The sequence below is a fragment of the Sminthopsis crassicaudata genome, chromosome 1 (genome assembly GCF_048593235.1).
Source record: "Sminthopsis crassicaudata isolate SCR6 chromosome 1, ASM4859323v1, whole genome shotgun sequence".
Taxonomy (NCBI): Eukaryota; Metazoa; Chordata; class Mammalia; order Dasyuromorphia; family Dasyuridae; genus Sminthopsis; species Sminthopsis crassicaudata.
Genome location: NC_133617.1, coordinates 479,980,898 through 480,007,752, shown reverse-complemented (window position 1 = coordinate 480,007,752; position 26,855 = coordinate 479,980,898). Strand labels below are relative to the sequence as shown.

The 26,855-nt window shown below is 36.3% G+C and overlaps 1 protein-coding gene across 4 annotated transcripts in view; it reads left to right on the top strand.

Moving 5' to 3' along the window:
• MAD1L1 (mitotic arrest deficient 1 like 1) overlaps positions 1–26,855 on the top strand; it is an 862,777-nt gene that overhangs the window by 562,537 nt on the left and 273,385 nt on the right. For all 4 annotated transcript variants that reach the window (XM_074281152.1, XM_074281151.1, XM_074281153.1 and 1 more), the window contains one exon: positions 4,486–4,693. In XM_074281152.1, the coding sequence (XP_074137253.1) occupies positions 4,486–4,693 (208 nt within the window). The remainder of the gene's footprint in view (positions 1–4,485; positions 4,694–26,855) is intronic.

Sequence of the window (26,855 nt, the reverse complement as noted above, 5' to 3'; positions counted from 1 at the left end):
AATAATAATCAGGCACCTCGGGATTTGCCTGACTGGTTTTGTGTTCTGTGTACAAACTGCCTCCTGGAGCAAAATGTTCCAACTGAATTTGTGCTTCAGGGAAGTGTCCAATCTTGCTCACCAATGACCCCCATGACTAGTATCATTCTGGTCTCCTAAGCCTGTAGGAATAAATTAACTCTGCCACATGGCATCCATCTTTGAAAGGATGGACTGTACATGAATATATCATAAAGAGCTGCGTAATTTAGAACTCATTCTCTAGCATTTCACTGTTTGCCATCTGAGCCTGGGTCTCATCTGATTTTAAATACAGGTGGCTTTTTTCAAACTGAGAATTTATGCTAGTGCTCCATTTTCCAGAAGACTAACTTCCGACTATCAACATTACTCAATCAACAAATTTTTGTTGAACAACTACTATGTAAAAGGAGGAAATAACAACAAAAAAATTAATTTGTCGTTAATATTCTTAAGGAGCTTATATATTGTAGAAGGAGAGAACACTTGCATAAAAAGTTAACATACAGCACAGGACATAAACTACAACTTAATAGGGTGAAATAAGAGTTGTTATAGGCAGTCAGTTAAAAAGCAATAATAAACCACAGCCAGGTACTGTGCTGAGTCCTGTGCATACAAAGAAAGGCAAAAGAACATCTCTGTTCTCAAGGATGTAGCAGTCTAAGGAGGGAGACAAAACCACTATATGCAGAAAAGATTTATTCAAGATTTATATCAACAAAGGGCAGGGATTAGATTTCAGAGGGACTGGGAAAGACTTCTTGCATAAAGCTTCTTTAACCAAGACCAGAAGGAAACCAAGGAAGCCAGGCAGTACAGATGAAGAGAGAAATGATGTTAAACACTTAATGGAATTATCAGTGAAAGTACTGAGGCAGAAGATGGACTGTGTGAGGAAAAGCAAGGAGGCCAGTGTTGCTGGATTACTAGAGTATATGGAAGGGTGTAAATTGTAAGAATACTGGAAAGATAAAAAGGGACCAGGTCAAGAAGGGCTTTGAATATGAAACAGGGGATTTTATTTTTGATCCTGGAATTGATAAGGAGGCACTGGATTTTATTGAATTAGATGGGGTGGGGAGACAGGGAAACATTGTCAGTCTTGAACTTTAAGAAGATAACTTTGGCTGCTGAGTGGAGAGAAAATTGAGTTAGGTAGAATCCTCTAGCAAGTTGTTTCCATGGTTCAGGTATGAGACAATTGGGGGCCTGCATTAGCACAATGGCAGTGTCAGAAGAGGGAAAAAGGCTTATACAAGAAGTATTAAAAAGTTAGAAAGGACAGGACTTGGTAATTGATTGGATATGGAAAATAACAGAGTGAAGAGTCATAGATGACACTTGGGTTGCAAACCTGGGTGATTGGGAGAATGGTGGTATCCTTTACTGTGTTAGGGAAATCAGAAAATGAGGAACATTTGAGGGAAAAGATAATGACAAGTTTTGGACATTGAATTAGACATCTATGAGATATCTAGAATGGAGGTCAGGAAAAAAAGATTAAGACTTGACAAATAAATCTGAAATTATCTGCACAGAGATGAGAGTTGAATTATGGATTCACCAAATCCATATAAAAAGTATAAAAAGAGAATAGACAAGAGCCCAGGACTGAGCTTTGAACAATGGTTAATGAAAGTGATCTGAATGAAGATTCAGAAGTCCAAAAAAGAATGATCAGACAAGGAAGAGGAAAATAATGTTACAAAAACCCAGACAGAAGAGATCACCAAAGAAGCTGATTACCAATATTGAGAACTTGCATTGGCAAGAGGAAGGGCTACTTCTTCATATGAAATAGAAATGAAGGAAGAGAAAATGACAGAAGATATCTTACTGATGTGAAATGAGAGAGAACTCTTACTCATAGTTTTGTGTGTTTTTTTTTTTCAATGAAATATGAGCCAAGGTTCTCAGCTGAAAGTGAATAGAAGATGGAGTTATGAGAAGTTTGAGGAGGAATAAAAATGCTTGGCAACGCTTCTGTGATAGGTGGGCTAAGTGAGTCAATCACAGAAGTGTAAAAGCATTATTTGGCACAGTAAGGGCCCAGCTGAGATTAAGTAATCTTCATTTTTTAATAGACCCAGTCAACATGGTTTTTCATGACATTTTCCAGGTTTGCATTTGAGTAGGCACTGAAGCAGTAGATGGTGAAGTCATCCAGAACTGAGGCTTTCAAGGCAGATCTTCAAGAGGACCAGGGAGCAAGGGACCTGAGAAAAGAGACCAATATAGAGTCCAACTGTTTTCCCAAGGCTTTGTGATATAAAAGGGAGGAGAATGTAGCCAGAGCAGGGTCACAGAATTCAGGAGTGGAAAGACTGGGGGCAGAGGATTGTAAGGGTGAAAAACAGTTTTGGGCTTTGGAAGACAAATGAAGAGACTCAACGATAAAAGATTGTGATCAAATAAAAGAATTTCAGAAATCATGAACATAGAAATTAATTGTGCACAGTAGGTGGTAACAATTATATAGGTGAGGGGAAGTTGAGGAATAGCTAATGAGGAACTAATAAGCTGAACTATGAGATTGTGGGGCTTGCATGTTTATGAGATATGAAGGAAGGAACTTAGAAGTGAGAAAAGATTGTTAACCAGACCCTGAACTCACTGAGGAAAGGAGCAGAATGTTCTGGGAGATCAGTAGACAACAGGTACCAGAATCTTGATTGTGCAATAAATATGAATTGTATGAATATCAAAGGACAAGAGTGGTAGAGGAATAGGTTAGAAGTGGCAATGGAGAACAGAGTAGAGAAGGTATGGTGGAAGTGTCATCAGTGCTAGAAAGGCTGGAGAGAGGGCAAGCTCATTAAGTGAAGACAGTAGGAACAGAAAAAGAAAAGGCAATTGGGCAGTAAGTGAATAATACATAAAATAAGTACTCTAGAATCACTACATGTGGCAAGTGTGCTGGATAGCATTCACAGGATGAGAGACATTTGGATTGAATCTTAAACAAAATGATTAGTATTTAAATAGGCAGAGAAAAGAAAGGAGCTTCGGTTATCCAGAATACTGACTCTCAAATATTATCTAGACAATTTCTGAGGTTCCTTTCAGATCTAATTCTTTGATCTTATGATCATACAAAATACAGCTATGAAGTCAAGTATCAGGCAAAAATTCAAGAAAAATGGAAGGCACAAAAGCTATAATCTTTACTCAATGTGAGGGGATGCCTAAGAGCCATACTGACTCAGAGTTGTGGGTAAAATTAAATTTTCAATTTAACAAGCTTGGTTATTTCTCAGCTAGTACATATTGGAAGGGAAAGAAGTAGATTTGCTAGAATAACTTACAGCCCTGGGGTTTTACCTGATTCTGAGTTCCCCTTGTCTTCTGCTATAATAAAGTATGCTCCAGAGATTGTCAGGATTACTCCCTATATTAGTCTCCAAATCCATTGCTTTTATAGTTCTTGTGTTTATTTTTTATACTTGTTCTTTCTTTTTCTATTCTCTAATGAAGAAATGTTTAATATCTTTAAGAAATATTTTGATCAAAATAATTAATATAAAAATGTTTTAGTGCTTTATAAAATATAGTTCCAGTTATCTTGACAGCTCATTTATACAGATTATATTCTTTAATGATGATTCCTTTGCCTATACTACTACTAACTCATGTTTCTGACTACATTGAATTCCTGTCCTGTGTGACTCCTGTGGGCAGCCAAGAAATTGGGGGCAACTACATTTTGTCTATAATACCTTCTTTTGCCTCTGACCTTATTTATATTGCAACTCCCATTCTGCCTACAACCTTCCTTTCTGCTAAAATAACAGATAGTCCTGCGTATTGGGGTAGGGTATCAGAAATAACCTGAAGAAGAGTTTTTGCCTCTTACTAGGCTCCAGTAACAAATTTTGTCCAGTACTACTTCTCCTGTTCCTGTCCTGCAAATCCTCAGTCTAATCATGAGGTCCCCTATACTCAACTTACCTTCTGCCTAAATTGAAACCTATATGAGCGTTATCAGTTTGTTCCTGTAGGGAGTCCCTGTCCTTGTGGATGGGGCTCCCTTGCTGGCAAATTCAATAAATTCTTCTTGGTTCCTTAATTTCTGGTTTGGTTTTGGTTCTGGTTTTTCCCCACATTCCCTATTGCTCAGCACTCTATTACAGTGTGCTCAATACTCTTCCAGCTCTGATGATTTCCTTTCAAAGCATCTTTTCTTTCTCTATTTCCTCTTCCTTCTACCCCTCATTCAAATTCTTGCTGGCCATTCTACTTCTTTCTAAGAAAGGAGTCCCCATTTACAATACTGTTACTGTAAAATATTACCTCTTTTAACATTGTTCCAACTGTTATGTTTTTATGGATCTAATTGATGAATTTAGACTGGATATGTTAGTTTGGCATCTGTTGGTTCTTTTTTAAAATTTTTTAACTTTAAGCTTCAGGTATATATGTTGCCTCTGGTGATATCTACAATATCTCTATTTTTTCTTATAGGGTCACTATGACCAGAGCAAAACAAAAGTGCTTCACTTGAGTATGAACCCAACCAGCCTTGCTAAGGAACGGCTCAAGATGGAGCAGCAGCAACTGCAGGAGGAATGCCAGCAACTCCAAGAGATGGTTCGGGTCCTAGAAGGTGGTGGCTCCATTACCAACAAATCAGAAATGGCTGGATGCCTGCAACCCTCACAGGAGATTTCAGGTATACATCCCTCAGCAATATCTCTCTGCTGACTTTATGGCACCAAAATCATTTCGTCTTTGATCTAAGAGGAGGGTAGAGAAAGTGTCAAGATCTCAGGGATGCTGTGTCAAGGGTATTGTAGATAGCAGTCTTGAAAGGGCTGGGATCCATGGTAAAGAACACTATAATGAAACTTGCTGGCAAATACCTTTTCCTAAATTATAATAGAACATCTAATGGTCTCAAGGGAGTTATGACTGACCATATAATGTTAACAACAACTTGAACAAGGTGACATTTTCCTCATGGAGTTTAGTTATTGAGGTCTAGCATATAGGAATAACTCAGACAACCAGCGGAGAAACAATTGGCTGAAATCTTTTCAGATCCCCTTAAAACAAATTAATATCGTTTATCAGTTTATATGTGCCCCATTAATCATGCTAAATCCAATACTCCAGGAAAATAGAGAACATATTTCATTTGAGTACATTTTATGGAATCTAGGAGATTCCTTTGCACTTTAATATGTTGACTATTCAGGAACAAAAAAGGGGAAGAAAGAGTTACCCTTTTAATACAGTAACAGAGAGGTCATTGCCTCTCATACACACTCTCCAATTCTGTGAATCAAAGTAACAATCTCTGGAATGTGTGATTTGTCACCTCACACACAGAGAGCTGACCAGCTAGAGTTGATTCACACCCCCCAAACCTGGGAGATTTTTACAATTGCAAGTTCTGCTCTGAGAACATCCAGTTTGCAGCTGCAGAGAAAAACAGATCAATCAACAGGAAAGAAGGAAAGGGCTCCGGGAATCAGACTGTCCCTATGCCAACATGTACAGCCAGTGTTTTTGGTGGAGGGCACTTTGGGACACTACTTGCTCTAGGTTCTGGCATTGCTTCTAACTGACTCTCAGCTGCACCTTGGGGGTACCCAGTGAGGAGCCCTCATAATCTGAGAGAAGAGCTCTATGGAAACATCAAGAGTGTTCTGAAATGAGAAGAAAGATTTGTCTTAAGAGCTTTGGGTAATATTTTATTTCTAATCATTTTCTTTCCTTTGTCTACCCTGCTTTCCCCATTGTAAGAGAGGATATATGAAAGACAAGAGGGGTTCTTTGGAAAAATGTATGTTGGGTTCTCTTCCCTCTCTCTACCCCTCCCCCAATAATACCTTTTGCTTGTATGGAATCTTATATTTTGCAACGTAATTTCACATCCATTTAACTCATTTAATGTTCTCAATGTATATCTGAATTTGGTGGTGATTATAGAGTTGAAAAGAGGCTGAAGAACTAGAAGAGACTTTAATGATCATTTCATTCTAGTCCATGCTTCCACTTAATTCAGGGATCTCTTCTACCGTATTCATGATGGCCTCAATTGGGACATGTAAAGCAAGTGAAGACTGACTCACTTTTTTGCTTTTCTATAGCATCTGCTATGTGCTAAGTAACAATTATTATCTCATCTGGCCCTTCCATCTGACCTCTGAGAGATAGTTGCTATTATAAGCCCCATTTTACAATTGAGGAAATTGAGGCAAATAGCATTTAAGTGGCTTGCCTAGTCACACTGAGGCTAGATTTGAACTTGGGTCTTCTGTCTGCAGGCAGTGCTGTTAAATGCTGCCCTTTGTAATCATGATCAGTTATTGCATTGGTCAGAATTCTTAAGTCTTTCATTTTTACAATGTTGTTACTGTAATTATTTTCCTTGTTCTAAGCATTTTACGCTGCATCAGTTCTAACAAGTTTTCTGAAACTGTCCCTTTCACCATTTCTTATGGCATAATAGTATTCCATTAGGTTCATATAGCCTCATTTGTTCAAGCATTTCTCACATTGATGAGCACTCCCTTAGTTTCACCACTTTTTAGACCTGTATTCAAAAAGTTACTGGACTATGAATATTATTATCTTTAACTTATTTGCCTATCATTTTGCAATTGAACAATATATATTGATACCCCTTTCCACATAATACCTCTTCACATTTTTGAAAACAGTGATCTTATCCCCTATAAAATGTTCTTTTTTATAAGCTAATAAATGTTCCTAATTCCCCCAACCTTTTCTTAGACACCTCCAATTCCAAGCCATAGACTATCCTGGACATTCTGTGGTTCGTCAGTGTGTCTCTTAAGAGCACAATGCTTAAAACTGATTATAATATTCTTTATGAATCCTGATAAGGGACCTTTTCTTTTCTTTATCTAGATACTTTATTTCCTTCTTTTAAAATTGGGGTTAGGTGATTTGCCCTGGATCACACAACCAAGTAAGTGCTAAGTTTCTGAGGCTGGATTTGATCTCAGTTCCTCCTGCCTCCAGATCTGGTGCTTTCCACTGAAACATCTAGCTGCTCCACTATATGCTTCTTAATGCAACTTTTCTTTTTCTCACAAATATATTACAGTTGGTCCATTTTGAGTTTGTGTTTAGTTAAGATTCTTGGCTTTCCCACCTCTCTATCTTTTTCATATAAGCTTCAACCCAAGTTATGTTGTCTCTCTTTTGTTCTTTTATAACCGATTTTCCTCCAGTTATGTCCCAGACATTTCTACCTCAAGATATTTCCTGTGCCTGGTTTGTCTTCCTTTTCCTCACTCTTTAGAAATAATTCTCTGTGTAAATCTTTCCTATCCTTTCAGACTCACATTAGATACCATCTTTCCCATGAAGCCTCCTAACCTATTAATGCTCTCCCCTCCCCAACTTTACATAGTATTTTATTTGCACCTATCTTATCCTAATATTATCTTTGCATTATAATTAATGTTTATGACATCTCCACACTAGAAATAACATCTTTGAAATCAAGGAAAATGTAATGTTTAATTTTTGTGTACCCAGTACCCAAGACAGTGTGTTACGCATAAGAATGCTGATTTACATTGAATACAATCTGGTGAAAGATTTCTTACCTTTAGGCTTTTAATATAATGTCTGAGTTTCAAAGAATGTCAAAGAGCTACAAATATGCAGACAAATAGATATCTGTTTTTTTTTTTTACCTTGTTCAATGGCTTTCTGGTTTATAAACTAAGTACAGTGATTACGTCATTTCTCTGGGGAGAATTTATTCATTTATTTTTGCCTTGTAGATGTATGCATTTCAGCAAACTTCCTTCAGGGTTCTTGTCTCATTAAGTTTCTTCTCTGTCCATTAAAAGGAGTAAAAAATAAAAAAAACAATTGTTTCTGAGAGGTAGCAAGACTTAATGGATAAAAAACTGGCCTTGGATTCAGAAAAACTCAGGTTTCAGGCCTGCCTTTTGTACATATTAACTGTGTGAACCTGAACAAGTCACTTAACTTTTTGGATCCTCCAGAAGCCTTGGCGGACTTTAAAGTGCAGAGAATGAGATAATATTAACTGACAAAAGAAATCCCTTACCAAGAGTTGCCTACGTTGATAAAAATCACAGATTCAATTTTTTAAAAAATGGTATCTCTGATTCTAAATCATTCCTATCTTTATATCCCGTCTTCCCAGATCCAATGCCTGAGATTCTGACAATTCCATTTTCTGATGTCTTCCCAGCATAACAAGATAAATTGTTAATTTTGGATCATTTTTCTTGTCTTGTGTCTCTGGGTCTCATAAAAAAACCCAGAAGATTTAGAGTTGAAAGAAAACTTAACTATCATTTAATACTACTTACTCATTTTACAATTCAGAAAACTTGGCCCAGAGATTACAAGTATAAATATCTTTATAAGAATAGTGACCTTTGTATAAGAATAGTGACCTTAGGACACAAATAATACAGCCCGGATCAATCTTTCCCATTTCCTAGCTTTGTAAACATGGACAAGTCATAAAATCTGAGATTTGAAAGAGACCAAGTCATTTAGTCCAATCTTTAATAGGATTCTCCTCTATAGCATTGGGAAATCCATTTGGAATACTTCTAGTCAAGGGAATCCACTGATTCTTTTGGACAACTGTCATTTTTAGAGAGTTTTTCCTTCCATCAAGTCTCAGTTTACATCAGAGAACAGCAGGAATTTCATTCCTAAAAGTCTGTGGAAGGCAGTAAGGTGATATAAAGCTGAAGATGTAAACTGAAGTCAAACCATGGAGGAATATAAATACAAGGCTCTGGAATTAATATTTTATGCTAGAGGCAAAAGGGAACCACTAAAAGTGTTTAAGTAGGGAAATGATGTTATCATACCTATAACATAGAAATTGTATTTTGGCAGCTATGTGTTGAAGGAATTAAAGAGGGTACAGCCTGGCTGATAGTGAGGAGACCAATTAGAATGCTATTACAGATATCCTGGCTAAGAGGAAAGTGAAAGGTCGTAAAAGAACTCTTCTCTCCCACATACACTCATCCGATTTCTTAAAAAGGTACCATTTTGATTAATAATCAAGTAATCCAAAGAACCATAGTAAGATTCTTCATCCAGCTCAGGATTACACAAAAGACAGCCAAATACTATGGGTAAGAAATACAGTGCCGTGATACAGATTCCCCAATAGGATCAAAAGGCAGCAATGTGAGAAATGGAGATGCCCTCATGATGAGTTTAGGTTTGGGGGTTCCTTTCTGTCAGGGGACCAAATGATAAGGTCTAGATTTAGGGAACCAAAATGAGATTCAGGTTTCTGGTGGTCAGGGAGTTAAATGATGAGGTCTAGTGGCAGGTTCCGGGTTCAGGGAACAAAATGGAGAGGTTTGGCTTCCCTAAACCCTTTGGGATTTGGCACAAGGATAGGGAGTTTTAGGGAACTCCTTTCTGGAGGCGCAGAGGTTCTCTGTAAAAGAATTTACAGACCTGAAAACCTATTGATAAAAGGGTTTATTATGGAGATTGGGAAGTCAGCCTTTACTATGCAAGAATAGAAAGGCTAAATTCCTCAGTGGAGGAGTTCTGGCAGAGAGGCACAGAGAAAACCTAACACAGGGGCAAAAAGTCTCGTTGGGGAAATAAGTGAGGGAGATAAAGAGAGGGTAGCACTGGAAGAAAATATTATTCTAGTGGGCAGAGGTTTGCTATGCCAGGAAGAGAGATTCCTTGGCATCTTAGGTCCTCTGCAAGGATTGAGACCCAAGTTGGCTCTTTTTATAATAGAAGTCTGGCTACAAGCCTGCTCCCCCTCCCAATGAGGCTGGTGGGTGGAGTTAGAATTGAATAGAAAATCTTTAATTGAATAGGGTGTTTCTCTAATTCAATAGGATTGGTAACTCCAGCTCCCACCTCAAGCAGCCCCACCCTTAGAATGAAGGTGTTTGTCCTCCTGTGGGTGTCACAGACATAGGGTTCAAGGAGAATCTCTCCTTCAAGAAGTTTTAAAGTTTTGGGGTCCCTTCTTCACTCATAGGCCAAAAGATCACAGCACACAGACTACATATTCCATCAAGATACTAGAAGACCGCAGAGCTCCTCCAGTGGACTTGGAAGCCTACCAGACCTCTGAGCATATTAACACTGTGGAAGGTAGAAGCCAGGAAATTAGGGACAGTATCAAACAGTATCTAAGAGTAGATGGGACATAATCTTTTCCAGAAGTCTCAAACCAAGAGCCAGTACTGGAAATATGAGTAAATACTGAATACAATAAAAAAATAAAATAAAATACATAAATAAAAAAAAAAAAAAAAAAAAAAAAAAAACAACAACTAAGGATCAAGAAAATTGTCCAAGAGTAAAAATATGGAAAAGAGCAACTTTATAAGTACAAATGGAATATTTTAAAAATAATAATAATAATTTGATCACAAGAACTCACAGAGTACCTTTAAGAAATAAAGAAGGAAATTTTTAAAAATGAAATTATATATGAAGTAAATTACTTGAGGAGAAAACTGGCAGATAACTAGCTTAGAATAGAAGATAAAAAATATTATACAAGTAGCAAATTCTCTAAGTTTCTAATGTGGCAAACCAGAAGTTAATGACTCCAAAAGATAAATATTAAAATGAAATAAAATGACTTTTAAAATCAAGGAAACTACAAGCCAACACCTCAAAAATATGCTAAGTAGGTTCTGTAAAAATGACCAACAGGATGATTTCAGAAAGGCTTGGAGAGTTACATGAACTGATGCTGAGTTAAATGAGCAGGACCAGGAGATCATTATATACTTCAACAACAATACTATATGATGATCAGTTCTTGTTAAGTCTGGGGGTTCCTGGCGTGCTTCTAGTGTGGGAGGAGTATCTGCCCTCTACTTACCCTCCTATCTGGGGTCTTCGGGGTACCACCGGCTTCTGCATCAGAAGAATCACACTGAGTCGAACTGCTGAGGAGTTAAGCGGTGCTTTATTCAGGAATCAATTACATGGCGTAATAAAGGTGTCCCCCCCAATCAGGCAGTATACTAACTTATATACTCTTTAAACAATGGCGAACTCCAATCAAAAGTTAAGTACAGAGTTTTTCCTTTTATGGCTGTATATATATCTTAAAGGTTATGTGTCTTAATATAGGAAGTGTATGCATGTCACATGCCTGTTCCAACGGCCTCATACTCTCCTAACTCAGCAGTAAATGTAGGTCCAAGTTGATCTGTACTCCAACAAGTTCTGATGGATGTGACCATCTTCAACAATGAGATGAACCAAATCAGGTTCAATAGAGCAGTAATGAACTGAACCAGCTACACCCAGCAAAAGAACTCTGGGAGATGTCTATGAACCACTACATAGAATTCCCAATCCCTCTCTTTTTGTCCTGAATTTTTTATTTCTTTCACAGGTTAATTGTACACTATTTCAAAGTCCGATTCTTTTTGTGCAGCAAAATAACTGTATGGACATGTATACATGTATTGTATTTAACATATACTTTATGTATATAAATGTATATAATATATGTATTATATATATATATATATATATATATATATATATAATATATATATATTTTATGTATATTGTCTAACTGCCATCTGGGGGAGGGGGTGGGAGGAAGGAGGGGAAAAATTGAAACAAAAGGTTTTGCAACTGTCAATGCTGAAAAATTGCCCATGCATATATCTTGTAAATAAAAAGCTATAATTAAAAAATACAAAAAAAATTCAGGCTAAATAAAAAAATAATAATAAAAATAAAAACAGATAAAGGAAGTGAAAAAAAAAAGTATGTTAAGTAGGAATAATTTAGGAATCATAAGACTTCCAGGAAAACATGACTAGTCAAAAAAAGTTTAGCTAACATTTTAATTCATAATAAAGAACCTTTCAGATTAAGACACCAGAGAACAAAATGAAAATAGAAGAAAAGTAATCTCACAAATCCTCTCCCAAAAGAAATCTCAAGCTGAAAACATTAGGAATGTCATAGCTAAAATCTAGAGCTTTCAGGTCAAAGAAAAAGTACTTATAAGCAGCCAGGAAGAAGGACTTAAAGCAGCAAAAAATTATAGTCAAGATTACAAAAGGCTACACTAAGCTACTAAGAAGGGAAAAAATTCTTTGTGGTGTTCTAAATTAAAGGTTTCACAATCAAGAATAAATTAGAATGTAATCCTTTTGGGGAAAAGGGGTGGGAAATCATTGGTTAATTGAATAGTGGACTTTCAAGCATTTTCAATGAATAAACCAGATTTGAATAGGAACACCAATAATGGAGTCCAGAGAAACTTCAAAATGTTTCTTATTTGAGCATTTGGAAGGAGTAAAATAATAATGGAGTGCTTATATTCTTTTTTTCTTCTTTTTTTTTTTTTTTTGTTTTATAATTATAACTTTTTTTGATAGTACATATGCATAGGTAATTTTTTACAACATTATCCCTTGCACTCAGTTCTGTTCCAATTTTTCCCTTCCTTCCCTCCACCTCCTCCCCTAGATGACAGGCAGTCCCATACATGTTAAATGTATTACAGTATATCATAGATACAATATATGTGTGCAGAACTAAATTTTTTGTTGCACAGGAAGAATTGGATTGAGAAGGTAAAAATAATCTGGGAAGAAAAACAAAAATGCAAACAGTTTACACTCATTTCCTTCTCTGGGTGTAGCTGATTCTGTCCATTATTGATCAATTGGAACTGAGTTAGCTCTTCTCTATGTTGAAGATTTCCACTTCCATCAGAATACATCCTCATACAGTATCGTTGTTGAAGTGTATAATGATCTTCTGGTTCTGCTCGTTTCACTCAGCATCAGTTGATGTAAGTCTCTCCAAGTCTCTCTGTATTCATCCTGCTGGTCATTTCTTACAGAACAATAATATTCCATAACATTCATATACCACAATTTACCCAACCATTCTCCAATTGATGGACATCCATTCATTTTCCAGGTTCTAGCCACTACAAAAAGGGCTGCCACAAACATTTTGGCACACACAGGTCCCTTTCCCTTCTTTAGTATTTCTTTGGGATATATAAGCCCAGTAGTAGAGTGCTTACATTCTAATGAGAGGATCGAACAAAGTTCTCTTTAGAATTCTGATGTCTTCAAGGGTCACAGAGGGAGCTAAATGAGGTAGACTATTATTTGGTTGTGGTTTTGTTCTGTTAATTTTTACACGGGAAAAAAAAAAGAATACGTTAAGGATGAAATAAGGATGAAATATGAAACTGTTTTGTATAAATATGGCAGGCAGGTAAGCCTGGCTGAATTAGGAAGGCTCACTAAAGGAGAGCCAAGAGGCCAGGTAAACTAAACCATGACCCTTGGCTATGTTCCCTCAGATCCTGATGGAAATTGTCCAAGACCCTGAACTGAAAAGCCTTGGAAATACTACTTTTAGCTCAACGCCTTTGGTTACCATTCTCATTGGGAATCCTTTTAGAAATGGAGGTGTGCTACATTGATAACTACTGAAAATTCTTAAAAGAAAGCTCTTGTAACTAAAATCTTTGATGCTATTAAACAAATCAATATCAGAAACTAACAGAATTTTATCGTTAGAAATGACATTAAATAGGAGGCAATGGCATCTGCTTTGCCACTGCACCCTAAGGACCATGAGAGTTTTCCATGTGACTTAAAATTGGAACAGGCCATAAATGTTGTCTTCCCCATTGGAATATGAATTCCTTGAGAGTAGGAATAGTTAGTTTTCTGTTTGTATCCCCAGTCCTTGGCACAATGCTTTGCATATAATAATTACTTAATAAATACTTCATTCTTTTATTTATTTATAAACAGATTGAATAAAGGTATACATACATGAATGGGAAGGAGTTGCTGAAAAGGAATAGCAATCTAATGACCATACTTTATGTAGGTTAGATAAAAGCCAAGTGAGCATACACAGAGATTGTGATAAAGAAATACATTAAACTCAGGAGGAATAGAAATAGGGACTAGAAAGGGAGTGAATCTCATGAACATGTGCAGAAAATCAAAAATATTAAACATGCATTATTGACTACAAACAATAAAAATCACAGTCAGTATACAGGGACTTTGAAGAAAGGATTCAAACTTAAATGGAAACTAAGTAATTTAGAAGAAGTAGTGAGTCAAAGAACAAATTACAGAAACAACAATAATTACAACAATGAGATAACATACCAAAACTTTTGGTCTGCTGCCAAAGCCTTCCTGAGAGGAAAAGTTATATTTCTAAACATTTTCAAAAACAAAAGAGAGAAGAATTCAATAAATTGGGAATGCACTTAAAAAAAAAAAAAAAAGACTTTCACCAAGGACAAAAATAGAAGTTCAGAAAATTGAAGAAGAAATAAACAAAAAACTAATTGTTTAAAACCAATCAAACTTAAACATTAAGAGCTTGATTTTTAAGAGGGAGAAAAAATATCTGGATAAAAAAATTGAGAGGGAACCCAAAATATCTATTTGAAAAATATGAAAGGAGAATTCACAAGAAAAAAAGAGGAAATATTAGCAACTATTTTGTCTAAAAATGTCAGTAAAACTGATATCTTAAATAAAATTAATGAATGTTTGCAAAAATATAAAATGCCCAGATTAACAAAAAAAAAATTAAGAAAATTGGATAAAACAGAAAGGAACTTTTTTGGTATGAGTAGGGGCAGGAGGATGGAATTAAGAGCAGAGGAATTTAGAGAGGAATTATATCAAATCTTCAAATAACAACTCTAATATTATGTAAATTGTTTGCAAAAATAAGAAAAGATGGTATGGTACTAGTATCTAAACCAAGAAAGAAAAAAAGCAAAGAAAGAAAACATAAAAGCATACCTCTAATGAATATCAGTATAAAATATTACATATTAGCAATGAAGCTACATTAACATAGTAAAACAATTATATACCGATTAAATGATTGGATTTATACTAGAAATATAAAATCAGTTTAGTATTAGAAATATAAATACAGTTTTATTGTTGTTTTTCAGTTGTTTCAGTCATGTCTGATTGTATGATTTTATTGGGGTTTTCTTGGTAAAGATATTGGAGTGATTTGCCAAGTTTGCTCCAGGTTATTTTACAAATGAAGCTGAGGCTAATAGGTTTAAATGACTTGCTTAGATTCACATAGCTCTTTGGTGTCTGAGGCCAGATTTGAACTTAGGAAAATGAGTCTTCTTGACTTATTCTTGACTGAAACTAGGCACTCTATTTACTGCACAACTAGTTGTATCTATAAATACAATAGATTACATCAACAAACAAAAACAATAAGAATCAATAGATGCAGAAGAAAATTTTGACAAATTACAATATCCACTTCTAACCACTGTACTGGACACATTACATTGGCAGTTATAAAAAAAAAACTTGTTAATTGCTTAATTCTCTTTTTAAAAATAGCAACTCACCCAGTCATAAAGGAATGCTTTAGTATAGGTGTGTGTGTGTGTGTGTGTGTGTGTAAAACCATGGCTAGCATTTTATTTAATAAATAAATAGGACATATCTTTATGATAAGATCAAAGTAAAGCATGAATCCAATGGTCACCATTACTGTTTGGTATATGATATAGTTCTTCTGCTTATTATGTAATGAAATGAGAAAAGATAGAGTAAGTAAGTATATGCAAAAAATAAACAGAATTGTTTCTTTTTACAGAAGAATAGTAGTTTATTTAGAAAACCCCAGAGAGTCAAGTAAAATTAATTGAAACAATAACTTCAGTAAGGTAGCAGGATATTAAATAAACCCACAAAATCATCAGCCTTTCAACATTATCAATAAAACCCAGGAGGAAGAGTTAGGGGGAAAAAATCCCATTAAAATAGCTAGAAAATTGAAAATAGAAAATCTGGAGTCCAACTACCAAGAAATACACAAAACATAATATGAATATGACCATAAAACACTCTTTACTGAAATATAGTTCTAAGTAATTGGAGAAATATTCATCACTTATAGTTGTGCTGTATCAATATAATTAAAATGATATTATTACTTGAATTAATAGTGGATTCAGTGCTATTTTAGTAAATTGCCAAGAACTTGATTTTACTGAATATGAAAAAAAAGTATTCATCTGGAATTAATTAGAAGTCAAGACACTAAAGTGAAATAATGGGGAAAAAAAAGTGGGAAGAAAAGTAGCTTAAGTTATATTAAGTGGCATATGCCTGTAATTCCCAACTGCTGGGGAGACTGAATCTTGATTGCCTTAAGCTTAAGTGTTGTGGGCTACAGTGTGCTAAGCCAATTGGTTGTCTGTACTAAATCCAGTGCCATTATGATGAGCCCCCAAAAGCAGATGGCCACCAGGCTGTCTAAGGAGACCTGAATCTGCCTTAATCAAAAATAACATTATTAAAGCTCCCATGCCAGTCAGGAGTGAGTTTTGGCTCATGGGCAGTCATTATACTTCTAGACTGAATGAAATGCAGAGATCTTGAGCAAAAAAAAAGGAGGAGAAAGAAAGCCAGCTAAGCAGAACAAAATCTCAAAATACACCATAAAGCAGTAATCTATTAAAACTATTTCATATTGGTTAAAAAAAAAATTGGATAAGCTGATCACTAAAACAGATTTAGATTCATAAGATCCACAAGCAAATAAAGCATAATGCTTGATGAATGTAGGATTTCAATTATTGAAAAAAGGGACTCATTCTTGAACAAAAAACTTGAAATCAGTCTGACAGAAATTAGACTTAGACCAACATTCACTCCATCACAATAATTTTCTCCTTTTCCTTTATGAGTTTTTTAAAAATTGAATGTATTTGGAAAAATAAAACACTTAAGATAGTTTTCAATATTTATCTTTGCAAAACCTTGTGTTCCAAATTTTTCTCCCTCTCTCTTTTTCTTCCCCTCCCCAAGATAGCAAGCAATCCAGTATAGGTTAAATATGTGTAATTCTTCTAAACATATTTCCCTAGTCATCATGCTGCACAAGAAAAATCAGATAAAAAAGTAGAAAAAAAGAGAGAATGGAAAAGAAAAAGAAAACAACAGCAACAACAAAAGTGAAAATACTATGTTTAGATCCATAATTAGTCTCCATAATTCTCCCTCTCAGTGCAGATGGCACTTTCCATCCCAAGTCTGTTGGAATTGTCTTGAATTACCTCCTTGAAAAGAGCCAAGTCTATAACAGTTGATCACCAATCTTGTTACTGTGTATTATGTTCTCTTGGTTCTAGTCACTTCACTTAGCAACAGTTCACATAAGTCTTTCCAGGCCTTTCTGAAATCTTCCAACTGATCATTTCTTATAGAACAATAATATTCCATAATATTCATATATCATAACTTATTCAACCATTCCCCAATTGATGGGCATGCAATCAATTTCCAGTTTCTTGCCACTAGAAAATTTTTGCTATATACTTTTTTTGCCATGTGGGTCCTTTTCCCTTTTTTTGTGATCTTTTTGGGATACAGATTCAGTAGAGATACTGCTGTCTCAAAGGGTGTGTACAGTTTGATCTCTTTGGGCATAATTCCAAATTGCCCTCAAGAATGGTTCAATTATTTTACAACTTTACCAAAAATGCATTTGTGTCTGAGTTTTTTTACATCCCCTCCAACATTTATCATTATCTTTTCCTGTCATCTTAGCCAGTCTGAGAAGTACGAAGTAGTACTTCAAAGTTGTCTTAATTTAAATTTTTCTAATCAATAGTGATTCAAAGCATTTTTTCATAATACTAGAAATGGCTTTAATTTCTTAATCTGAAAATTGTTTATATCCTTTGACCATTTATCAGTTGGAGAAGCTTTGTTTCCCTTCTAATCTTGGCTGCATTGTTTTTGTTTGTGTGCAAAGTCTTTAATTTTATGTGATTAAAATTATCCACTTTGCATTTTATAATGTTCTCTAGTTCTTCTTTGCCCATAAATTCCTCCCTTCTTCATAGATCTGAGAAGTAGACACCACAGTAATTTTCAAATAAATACAAAGTCTGTCTATAAAAAGAAATGGCACTAATTAATTCCTGGAGCAAGGAAGGAAATACTTTTTACAACTATGAATGGAAGAGTTCTTGAACAAACATGGGTTGGAGAAGACTGATAAAAAATAAAATGTACAAACAAAATCAATGTAGTTTAAATTATAAAGGAAATAATTAACTGGTGTAGGAAATTGGGGGGAAGAAATCCATATAGTACATTTCTTTATTCAGCAAATTTTTGCTAGCTAAGAGATATAGGGAATTGATAAATACCTAAGAATAGCTATCCTCCAAAAGCTAAATGATCAAAAGAGGGGAACAAGATGTTTTCAGAAAAGTAATCTATTAACAGTAATGTGAAAAAAGTTCCAAGTCACTAATAATAAAAGAAATATGAACTTTAGAATTTCAAGGTTTCCCCTCTCACATCTGTTAGATTTGAAAAGATGATCAAAAAGAGAGAAAGAGAGAGAGAGAGAGAGAAATAGAGAGCGAGAGAGAGAGAACAGCTGCTTGAAAGCTTGAATGAAAACAAGCATAATCCCACACTGTTGATAGATCTGAAAATCAATTTGGTACTATACAAAAAGTCCGTATATTGTGCCCTGTTTTTGTCCTGTCAGTACTACTACCAAGCTTGCAAGATCAGAAAAGAAGGGAAATGTACAAATGTACATTAAATTGTACATGTACAGATAATTTTAAAGTATCCACTTTTGTTGTAGTAAAGAATTGGAAATACAGTGGGTGCCCATCATTTTGGGAAGGGCTCAACAAATTATGGTACCATGAATGAATATAGGGAATATTATTGTTCCATAAGAAATGGCAGAAGAGACAGATTTCAAAGAAACCTGGAAGACTTTGTACAAACTGATTCAGAGTGAAGTATGGAGAGCCAAGAATACAATTTATACAGTAATTATAACCATGTAAAGAAAAACAACTTTGAAAGGTTTCAGAACTATTATCAATGCTGTGACAAATTTACCAGAAAACTGATGAGTAATCATGTTTCCTGCTTCAAGGTACAGAATGAAGCTTGCACATTTAGCCTTGACCAATGTGTAGATTGTTTTTCATGATTATACTTGTTACAGTGTAGAGGGTTTTTTTTGTTTGTTTGTTTTTTGGTTTTTTTTAGGAGGTAGTGATAATGACACTAAAAAAGAAAAGAACAGGAATGATTTTTTTTTAAAGTAAAGAGAAGATGGTAAGGGAATTGGGAATAAAACACACTATCAGAGCAATGTTGAAGCTATTGATTTAAGCTATTAAAAAGCAAGTAATAATAGAAAAAATACTATATATAATAAGCTCATAATAAAAATGAACATTTATAGTTTTTAAAGATAACTGTAATTCAAATGAAAGATTAGATGGGTATTTTGTGAGCAGGAGTTTAAGAGGATAGCTATAGGAGATGTTGAAGTGTCATGTATCTTTTTTGTCCTCTCTGCCTAAATCCCACTGTGTGTGTGTGTGTGTGTGTGTGTATGTGTGTATGTGTGTGTGTGTGTGATTGAATCCTTTTATTATTATTATTATAGCTTTTTATTTATAGAACATATGCATGGGTAATTTTTCAACATTGACCCTTGTAAAACAGACTGATAAACGAGAAGGGGTGAGATGTATCGGGGTTTATCAATTATAGAACAAGCTCCTCTAGGCGAGTCTAGGGCACCGCCAAATCCTTTGAGTTTTAAGCGGTGGCTCATAGTTCTCTGGCAAGTAATTTTGTTATTTCCCACTTTTCCCCTCCTTCACTCCACCCCCTCCCCTAAATGACAGGTAGTCCAATATATGTTAAATATGTTAAAGTATATGTTAAATATGATATATGTATACATATTTATACAGTTATCTTGCTACACAAGAAAAATCAGATTTAGAAAGAAGGTAAAAAAAACCTGAGAAGGAAAACAAAAAATACAAGTAAACAATAACAGAGTGAAAATTTTGTGGTCCACACTTTCTCTGGGTGTAGCTGATTATTTTCATTACTGAACAATTGGAACTGGTTTGAATCATCTCATTGTTGAAGAGAGCCACATTCATCAGAATTGATTATTGTATAGTCTTATTGTTGAAGTGAACAATGATCTCCTGGTTCTTCTCATTTCACTCAGCATCAGTTCATGTAAGTTTCTCCAGGCCTCTCTGTATTTATCCTGTTCGTCAATTCTTACAGAACAATAATATTCCATAACATTCATATACCATAATTTATTTAGCCATTCTCGAGCTGATGGGCATCCATTCATTTTCCAGTTTCTGGCCACTACAAAAAGGCTGCCACAAACATTCTTGCACATACAGGTTCCATTCCCTTCTTTAAGATCTCTTTGGGATATAAGCCTAGTAGGAACACTGTAACATTCTGATTGTCTCTCAGTTGTAATCTTTCTCTGGGAGGAGGTTTCTTTTCTGTATAATCTTTTCCTCTGGGAGCAAGTTTCTTGGGAAGCTTCTGGAGCCTCCAGCCAGAGTGAAGGTAGAATCTCAAATCCTCTTCTTCCTGAATCCTGGTTCTGAATCTCCTCGAGCTTCCCTGAAGTTCTCCCGGGAAGTCTTGTTCTTCTTCCAGTCTAGACTCTCTCCTTCCAGACTGCCGTCTCAACTCTATGTCCCAGTCTAGACTGACTTCAGACTCAATGTTGTCCTCTTTTATCCTCGCAGAGAATAGGCTTGTGAGAACTCAGGGGCTTGTGGGAAATACTTCAACCAATGAACTTGCTCCTTTTAAAGGTGTAAACTCCTTTAATATGTAAACTCCTTTTCAGAAGTCTAAAGGTGTAAACTCCTTTTTTTTTTTATAATTTTTTTCACAGTATATATGCATGAGTAATTTTTTTTTATAATATTATCCCTTGTATTCATTTTTCCAAATTATCCCCTCCCTCCCTCTACTCCCACCCCTTGATGACAGGCAATCCCATACATTTGTAAACTCCTTTTAAAGGTTTGAACTAAAGGTGTGAATTCTGAGCTAGAGGATTGTGTAGACACCCTGAGTTATCACCTTGTAATCCTAACAAAACATTGCTGGGTCAAAGGTTATGCACAGTTTGATAACTTTTTGAGCATAGTTCCAGATTGCTCTCCAGAATGGTTGGATCCATTCACAACTCCACCAACAATGTATCAGTGTCCCAGTTTTCCCACATCCCCTCCAACATTCCTCATTATCTTTTCTTGTCATTTTAGCCAATCTGAGAGGGGTGTAGTGATATCTCAGAGTTGTCTTAATTTGCATTTCTCTGATCAATAGTAATTTGGAAATCTTTTCATAGGACTAGAAATAGTTTCAATTTCATTATCTGAAAATTGTTCATATTCTTTGACCATTTATCAATTGGAGAATGGTTTGATTTCTTATAAATTAGAGTCAATTCTCTATATATTTTGGAAATGAGGCCTTTATGAGAACCTTTGACTGTAAAAATGTTTTCCCAGTTTATTGCTTCTTTTCTAATCTTGTCTGCATTAGTTTTGTTTGTACAAAAACTTTTTAACTTAATATAATCAAAATTATCTATTTTGTAAATCAATAATGATCTCCAGTTCTTCTTTGGTCACAAATTCCTTCCTCCTCCACAGGTGTTATTTACAGAGGTAAACTATCCTCTGTTCTTCTAATTTATTTATAATCTCATTCTTTATGTCTAGATCATGAACCCATTTTGACCTTATCTTGGTATATAGTGTTAAGTGTGGATCAATGCCATACTAGTTTCCAATTTTCCCAACAGTTTTTTGTCAAGTAGTGAATTCTTATCCCAAAAGCTGGGGTCTTTAATCCCATCCATTTTTGAAGTTCTGGTTCAAGTTTCATGTTCACCTTGGAAATCTTCTCTGATTATCCAATACATTATGAAAATGTTTTCATATACTTGACAGTTGAAAGAATTGTACATGTGGTAAAGGGATAGGGGTAGGGGCAAACATCAAACTTCAAACATATGGAAAGTTGCCACGTAGAAGAAATTTTGGTGGCTCCAGAAAGAATTGCCCTAGTGAGTGCAAGTTACTGGGAGAAAGCTCTTGGTTCACTGTAAAAAAGACCAATTACAGCTACCTAGAAGTAAAATTAGGTTGTCTCATGAGGTAAGGAATTCCTCCTCACTGAAAATATTGCAGCAGTCTCTGCAGAGCAACATTACTTATGTTGTAAATGGGATTCATGCATGAAGGAGGAGACTAGCCTAAATTACTTCTGAGGTCCCTTCTGGGCTATCAGCTATAAATTATCTTTTCATGCGCATGCATGCGCGCTTCCTTCTGAGTAGACTATACCTTCCTTGAAGTCAGAATAATAATAACAATGATAATAGCTGACAGGTATTTACTACTTTAAAATTTGCAAAATATCTTCTGAGATAGGTAGTGGGAATATCCTACCCACCATATAGATAAACAAAAGCATGGAAATGATTTGTTCAGGATCACATAACTAACAGGTAGCAAAGCTGTGATTCACAAGTATGACCTTAAACTTTCCCTTACAGTGCTCAGTCCTAACACATTGCTTTGCACATAGATGTTTGATAAGTATGTTGATCAATTGATCTACCTCTCCTGATCAACACTAGTTAAAAAGGAGTCTCTCAAGAAATAAGTAGATGGTGACTGTGATAGGTCAAGATTAAATCTAGGAGCAGATAGTTTTTCCCTCTGGTAAATGTAATCCATGAACTTGCGTTGCTCTAGTCCCATAGGGACACTAGAGCAAAGCTATGGAGTATCGGAGCCCTTTTAGCCCCAGAATTGTTCCTTTATTACAGTCGCCTAATGGGAGCTTCAGTCATGGGTGGGTTCTGAGGATAATAATTACACCAAACAGGAAAGACTTTAAGGACAGTGATGTTGATGATATTGATAATAATGGTTGGCCATTACAGAAGGCTTTTGTCTATCTAGCCTCCAGCACATTCTCTCTGACCATGACTGGGGAGGTAATAAGGAAATTATTATTGTGGACACTAAAGCTCATTAAGTGTGACTCTATTAAAAATCAAGGTTAAGCTGGACTTTAAATCTCTGAGCTGAACCACCAGCGGCTACAGTGTGTGCTGGCAAGTTGCCATGGAGTTCAGTGGCCCTTTTCCTTCATTTATGTGATAATCATCTCTATTAAAAGCAGTAATGTGGCTCCATCAAAGGAAGCATTCCGGCAGCTTGTGCAGTGACCAATTGCCCCCTCTTCTGTAGTCTAAAGATGGCAGATGGGACAGCATGGTATTGATGGGACAGATTATTGCCAGACCTATTATTAGAAAGAACCAGATCTTTATGACTTAGTTTTTCTTTTTCTCATGACAACTCAGGTCTGGATTTTGTCAGTGGGGCTCATAGAGCAGGTCAGGCAGCTACCCCTGGGAACACATTAAATCTTTTTGTCCATGAATCTTGTAGGGACAGGAGAATAGACCAGAGCAAACTGAAGGAGGCTTGTGTTCAAGCACCAAGTGCCCTCCCTACTTGTCCCTTTGCTCTTCTCCTTTTTTGCTTTCTTTCACAACCTCAACTTAATTATTTCCCTCTTTTGCATTTACAACTGGAGTTCTTAATTCTCTTCTCTCTTCATCCTCTACCATTTTTCTTTTTTCCTTACATAATATTCCTCTTGGAAGAGCCTTTTTTCTATTTTTTTCCAATGTTCAGTTTTCTTCTCTCTGGGGGATTTGCTGCAGTAATATTTAGTCTGAATGATGGTTTTTGTTGATTTTCTTCTGACTGGAAAAGGTGGAGAGGGGCTGGATAGCCTGACCTCTTCATGTGGAGTCACTATCAATCCGTCTCTGCTTCCTAATGGATGGCAAGTGCTTTTTCTCATTCCTGGGAAGCCAGGCCAAAAGAAATAAAGATCCTTTCTCTCTTGGGATTCATCTTGAGAATGGAGATATGGCTATATCCAGTGCCATCTATTAACAGAAGCAGAAGACCAGATGGCCCTGCTCTACACACAACTGGAGAGTTGAGTTCTTTGGAAATATGCCATCTTCAGCATCTTCATTTCAGTTTCTTCACCTATGAAATGAAGATTTGGGGCTATTATTATTTCTCAGAGTCCTTCCCATTCTCAGTCCTATGATCCTTTGATTCTAATTACCAACAATTTCTTGGATCACTGAACATGAGGTTGGCCTTCTTTAGAGATGAAGTATTTATGGTATCAAAGGAGGAATGCTTTCAGTGGTCTTGGAGAACTAAGAGTCTGAGAGATAATAGAAAGACCATCGAAATATAGAGTCAAGAGATCCAAGATTTACTTCTTATCAACCCATCTCTAGAACTTGGATAAGTTATAATACTTTGTTCCTTGTTCTTTTATCAGAAGGATGTCACCCTCTTATGTAATATAGAATGACCCTGTATAAAAAACACAGGAAGGAAAAATAAATGGTTGGTCATGGGCTGTGGGGAAGAGGACATTCTAGCCTCCATAGACTGGTTATCTGATAACTCAAGGTAATCATCACTCATGATAAAAAGTATCTCTCCTTTGCTGAGGGATTTCCCAAGAAAGGTTGCAGGAATAGGGGGCAGAATTGCCTTCCTTGGCCCTAGTCCCATGACATCTTTCACAAGTGGGAAAAGAAACCTTTGTTTCTATACAATATCCTTTTCAGACAGCTTGCTAAGGGGTCTGCTAATTGGATAAACCATCTTGCCAAACATGATAAGAGACTACAGGTCAGTTTTAGATTATCTCTATTCTCCAAGTCTCACAGCCCAAGCCAGCTAACTTACAGGGAAACTTGAGGAAGGGTAGATAAGGGTGCAGCTTTCCCTTTTTGCCTGGCCTTCTCATGATTGTACTCTGAAGGGTAAGCAGGAAATCATTGTTTGGTAATTTTTCTTTTCCCTTTTTAAAACACTCTGGACAAAAGAAAGGCTTGTAAAAAAAATCTGAATTTTTTTTGTTTCCCCTCATGAATTCTTGGACTGAGTGAGACTATTTCTGAGAAGGTTTCTCCCTGCTACAGTGGTTGAACTGAGCAATGAAAACTATTAATTGATATTTAATTGCACAATTCATTAATATTAAAGTAATCTAATCCTGTCAGAGTGTTAAGGTGGAGGTAATCAGGTTTTGTAATGCTGGAGAAACTGAGGTAAGATAGAGATTAGAGAATATTTAATAAATTATTTAAAAGGGAGAGATTTACTGGGACCAAATGGATCCATGGTTTGGTCCCAGGGCTAAATGAGACTATGGTCTCCAAGAATCCAGAAAACAATGTGAGTTCTCAATGATATATATACATGTGACTCAGACACGGGGTAGACTGAGGCAGGGGCGGAATCAGGGTGCTGAGAATGGGAATGGGACTCTGACAGGGTGGGATGAACCTCCAGAGAGGGGATGACATAATAGGGGGAGGCACTCTGGACATGGGGAAAGGCATCTTGATAAGATGGTATCTGATATTCAGGTAGCTTGGGATGGGGAGAAGCATTCTGATATTCTAAAATGGAAGACCTTTTATCCTTATCAAGTATTCTGATAAAGAGGGAGGAGAAATTTTGTAGAACTGAAAAGCAGGGAAACTGAGGCAGGACTGAGTCAAGATAATTAGGGAAACTGAGTCAGAACAATAAAAGAGAACTGTGGCATAACAGTTTGAAGTGATTGGTTTGTCACACTGCCTGGTTTTGTGACAGGTCAGGTTTTCTCCAGGGGTGTATCTCAGATGAGATTTGAAGGTGAAGCTTCCTGCTTTCTGTGCCTCTTGTGCTCCAAGGATAAACATTATCCACCAAATTGGAAGATAGATGCCTGGATGCTGAAGGTTAGCGTCCTCAACTCAGTATCTTAAGTCCTTCCTGCCTGAGCTGGATCTTGGAAACAGTGCCCAAGGTTGCAGTTGTTTAGCCTCTGAGTACTGCCCTGGGCTCAGTCCTGGATCCTGCCAGTCCCACTCCATGGGCCCTTTCAGCTGTCCTGAAGAAGTAGGTAGGCAGTAGGTGCTCCCACTGTCCTTCCTCTTCTCCCACTGAGCCATGATTTAAGCTGCCTGTTCAAACAGTTTACATCACAGAGTAGCCTTTGATTAGAAATGATGTGCCATAAGGCCTTAGTTGTACACAATTGAAAATGCTCTTTCATTCATCAACAGGAAGGAGAAGAAAGGCTTGTGCTGATGTCTCCAATTCGGGCAGACAGAAATTCTCTGACACTTTAAAAAAAAGAAAGAAAGAAAGAAAGAAACCCAGCATGCCATTTGCAATGGAACATTTTGTCAGGGGGAAAGTCTCAGATCTCAGCTTCCCGTGTTGTCATTGCATTGTTCCTCCTGAAAATCAAAGCGTGGGATCTTGGTGAGCAGCTGAGCCCCAAGAATCCATTTACTTGCCATAGAGTGATATATGGTCTCTGCTCTGCATTACTCATAGTGGCTGAGGACCCATTTCCTGAAAGATAACTGGGGTTTCAGTAATATGTTAAAATGGGATAGATCAGGAGGGCCTTGTAGATGTAATCAAGAAGCAGAAAAAAATCCAGTGTTGCCATACCCCAGTAAGAGGGAAGGCAGCAGCTTCAAAAAAGGAGTCTCTCTTGTAATTTGGGAGTAGTGGGCAGGACCTGGGATTTCTTCTGGGTAAGATGTTCCCAGTGTGAAGACTTACCTTGCACATGACAGGTTATCATGGTGTCAGAAGGGAGAGCTTGGTTGAGTGGCCTCTGAAAGGAGACAAAAGGTCACAAACATGTATTATCTGGACCTTTTTTCCTTCTTCACTTCCTTTCAAATCTGGGCAGGTCCACACGTGCATATTATACTGTCCTCCCGGTAGTGAAAGATAGTAAAACTGTGAATTCTTGGTATACTTTCTGGAAGATTCTAGTAGAAGATTTCCCTGAGGGTCAGAAATTTGGGTTATTTGTAGTTTTCAC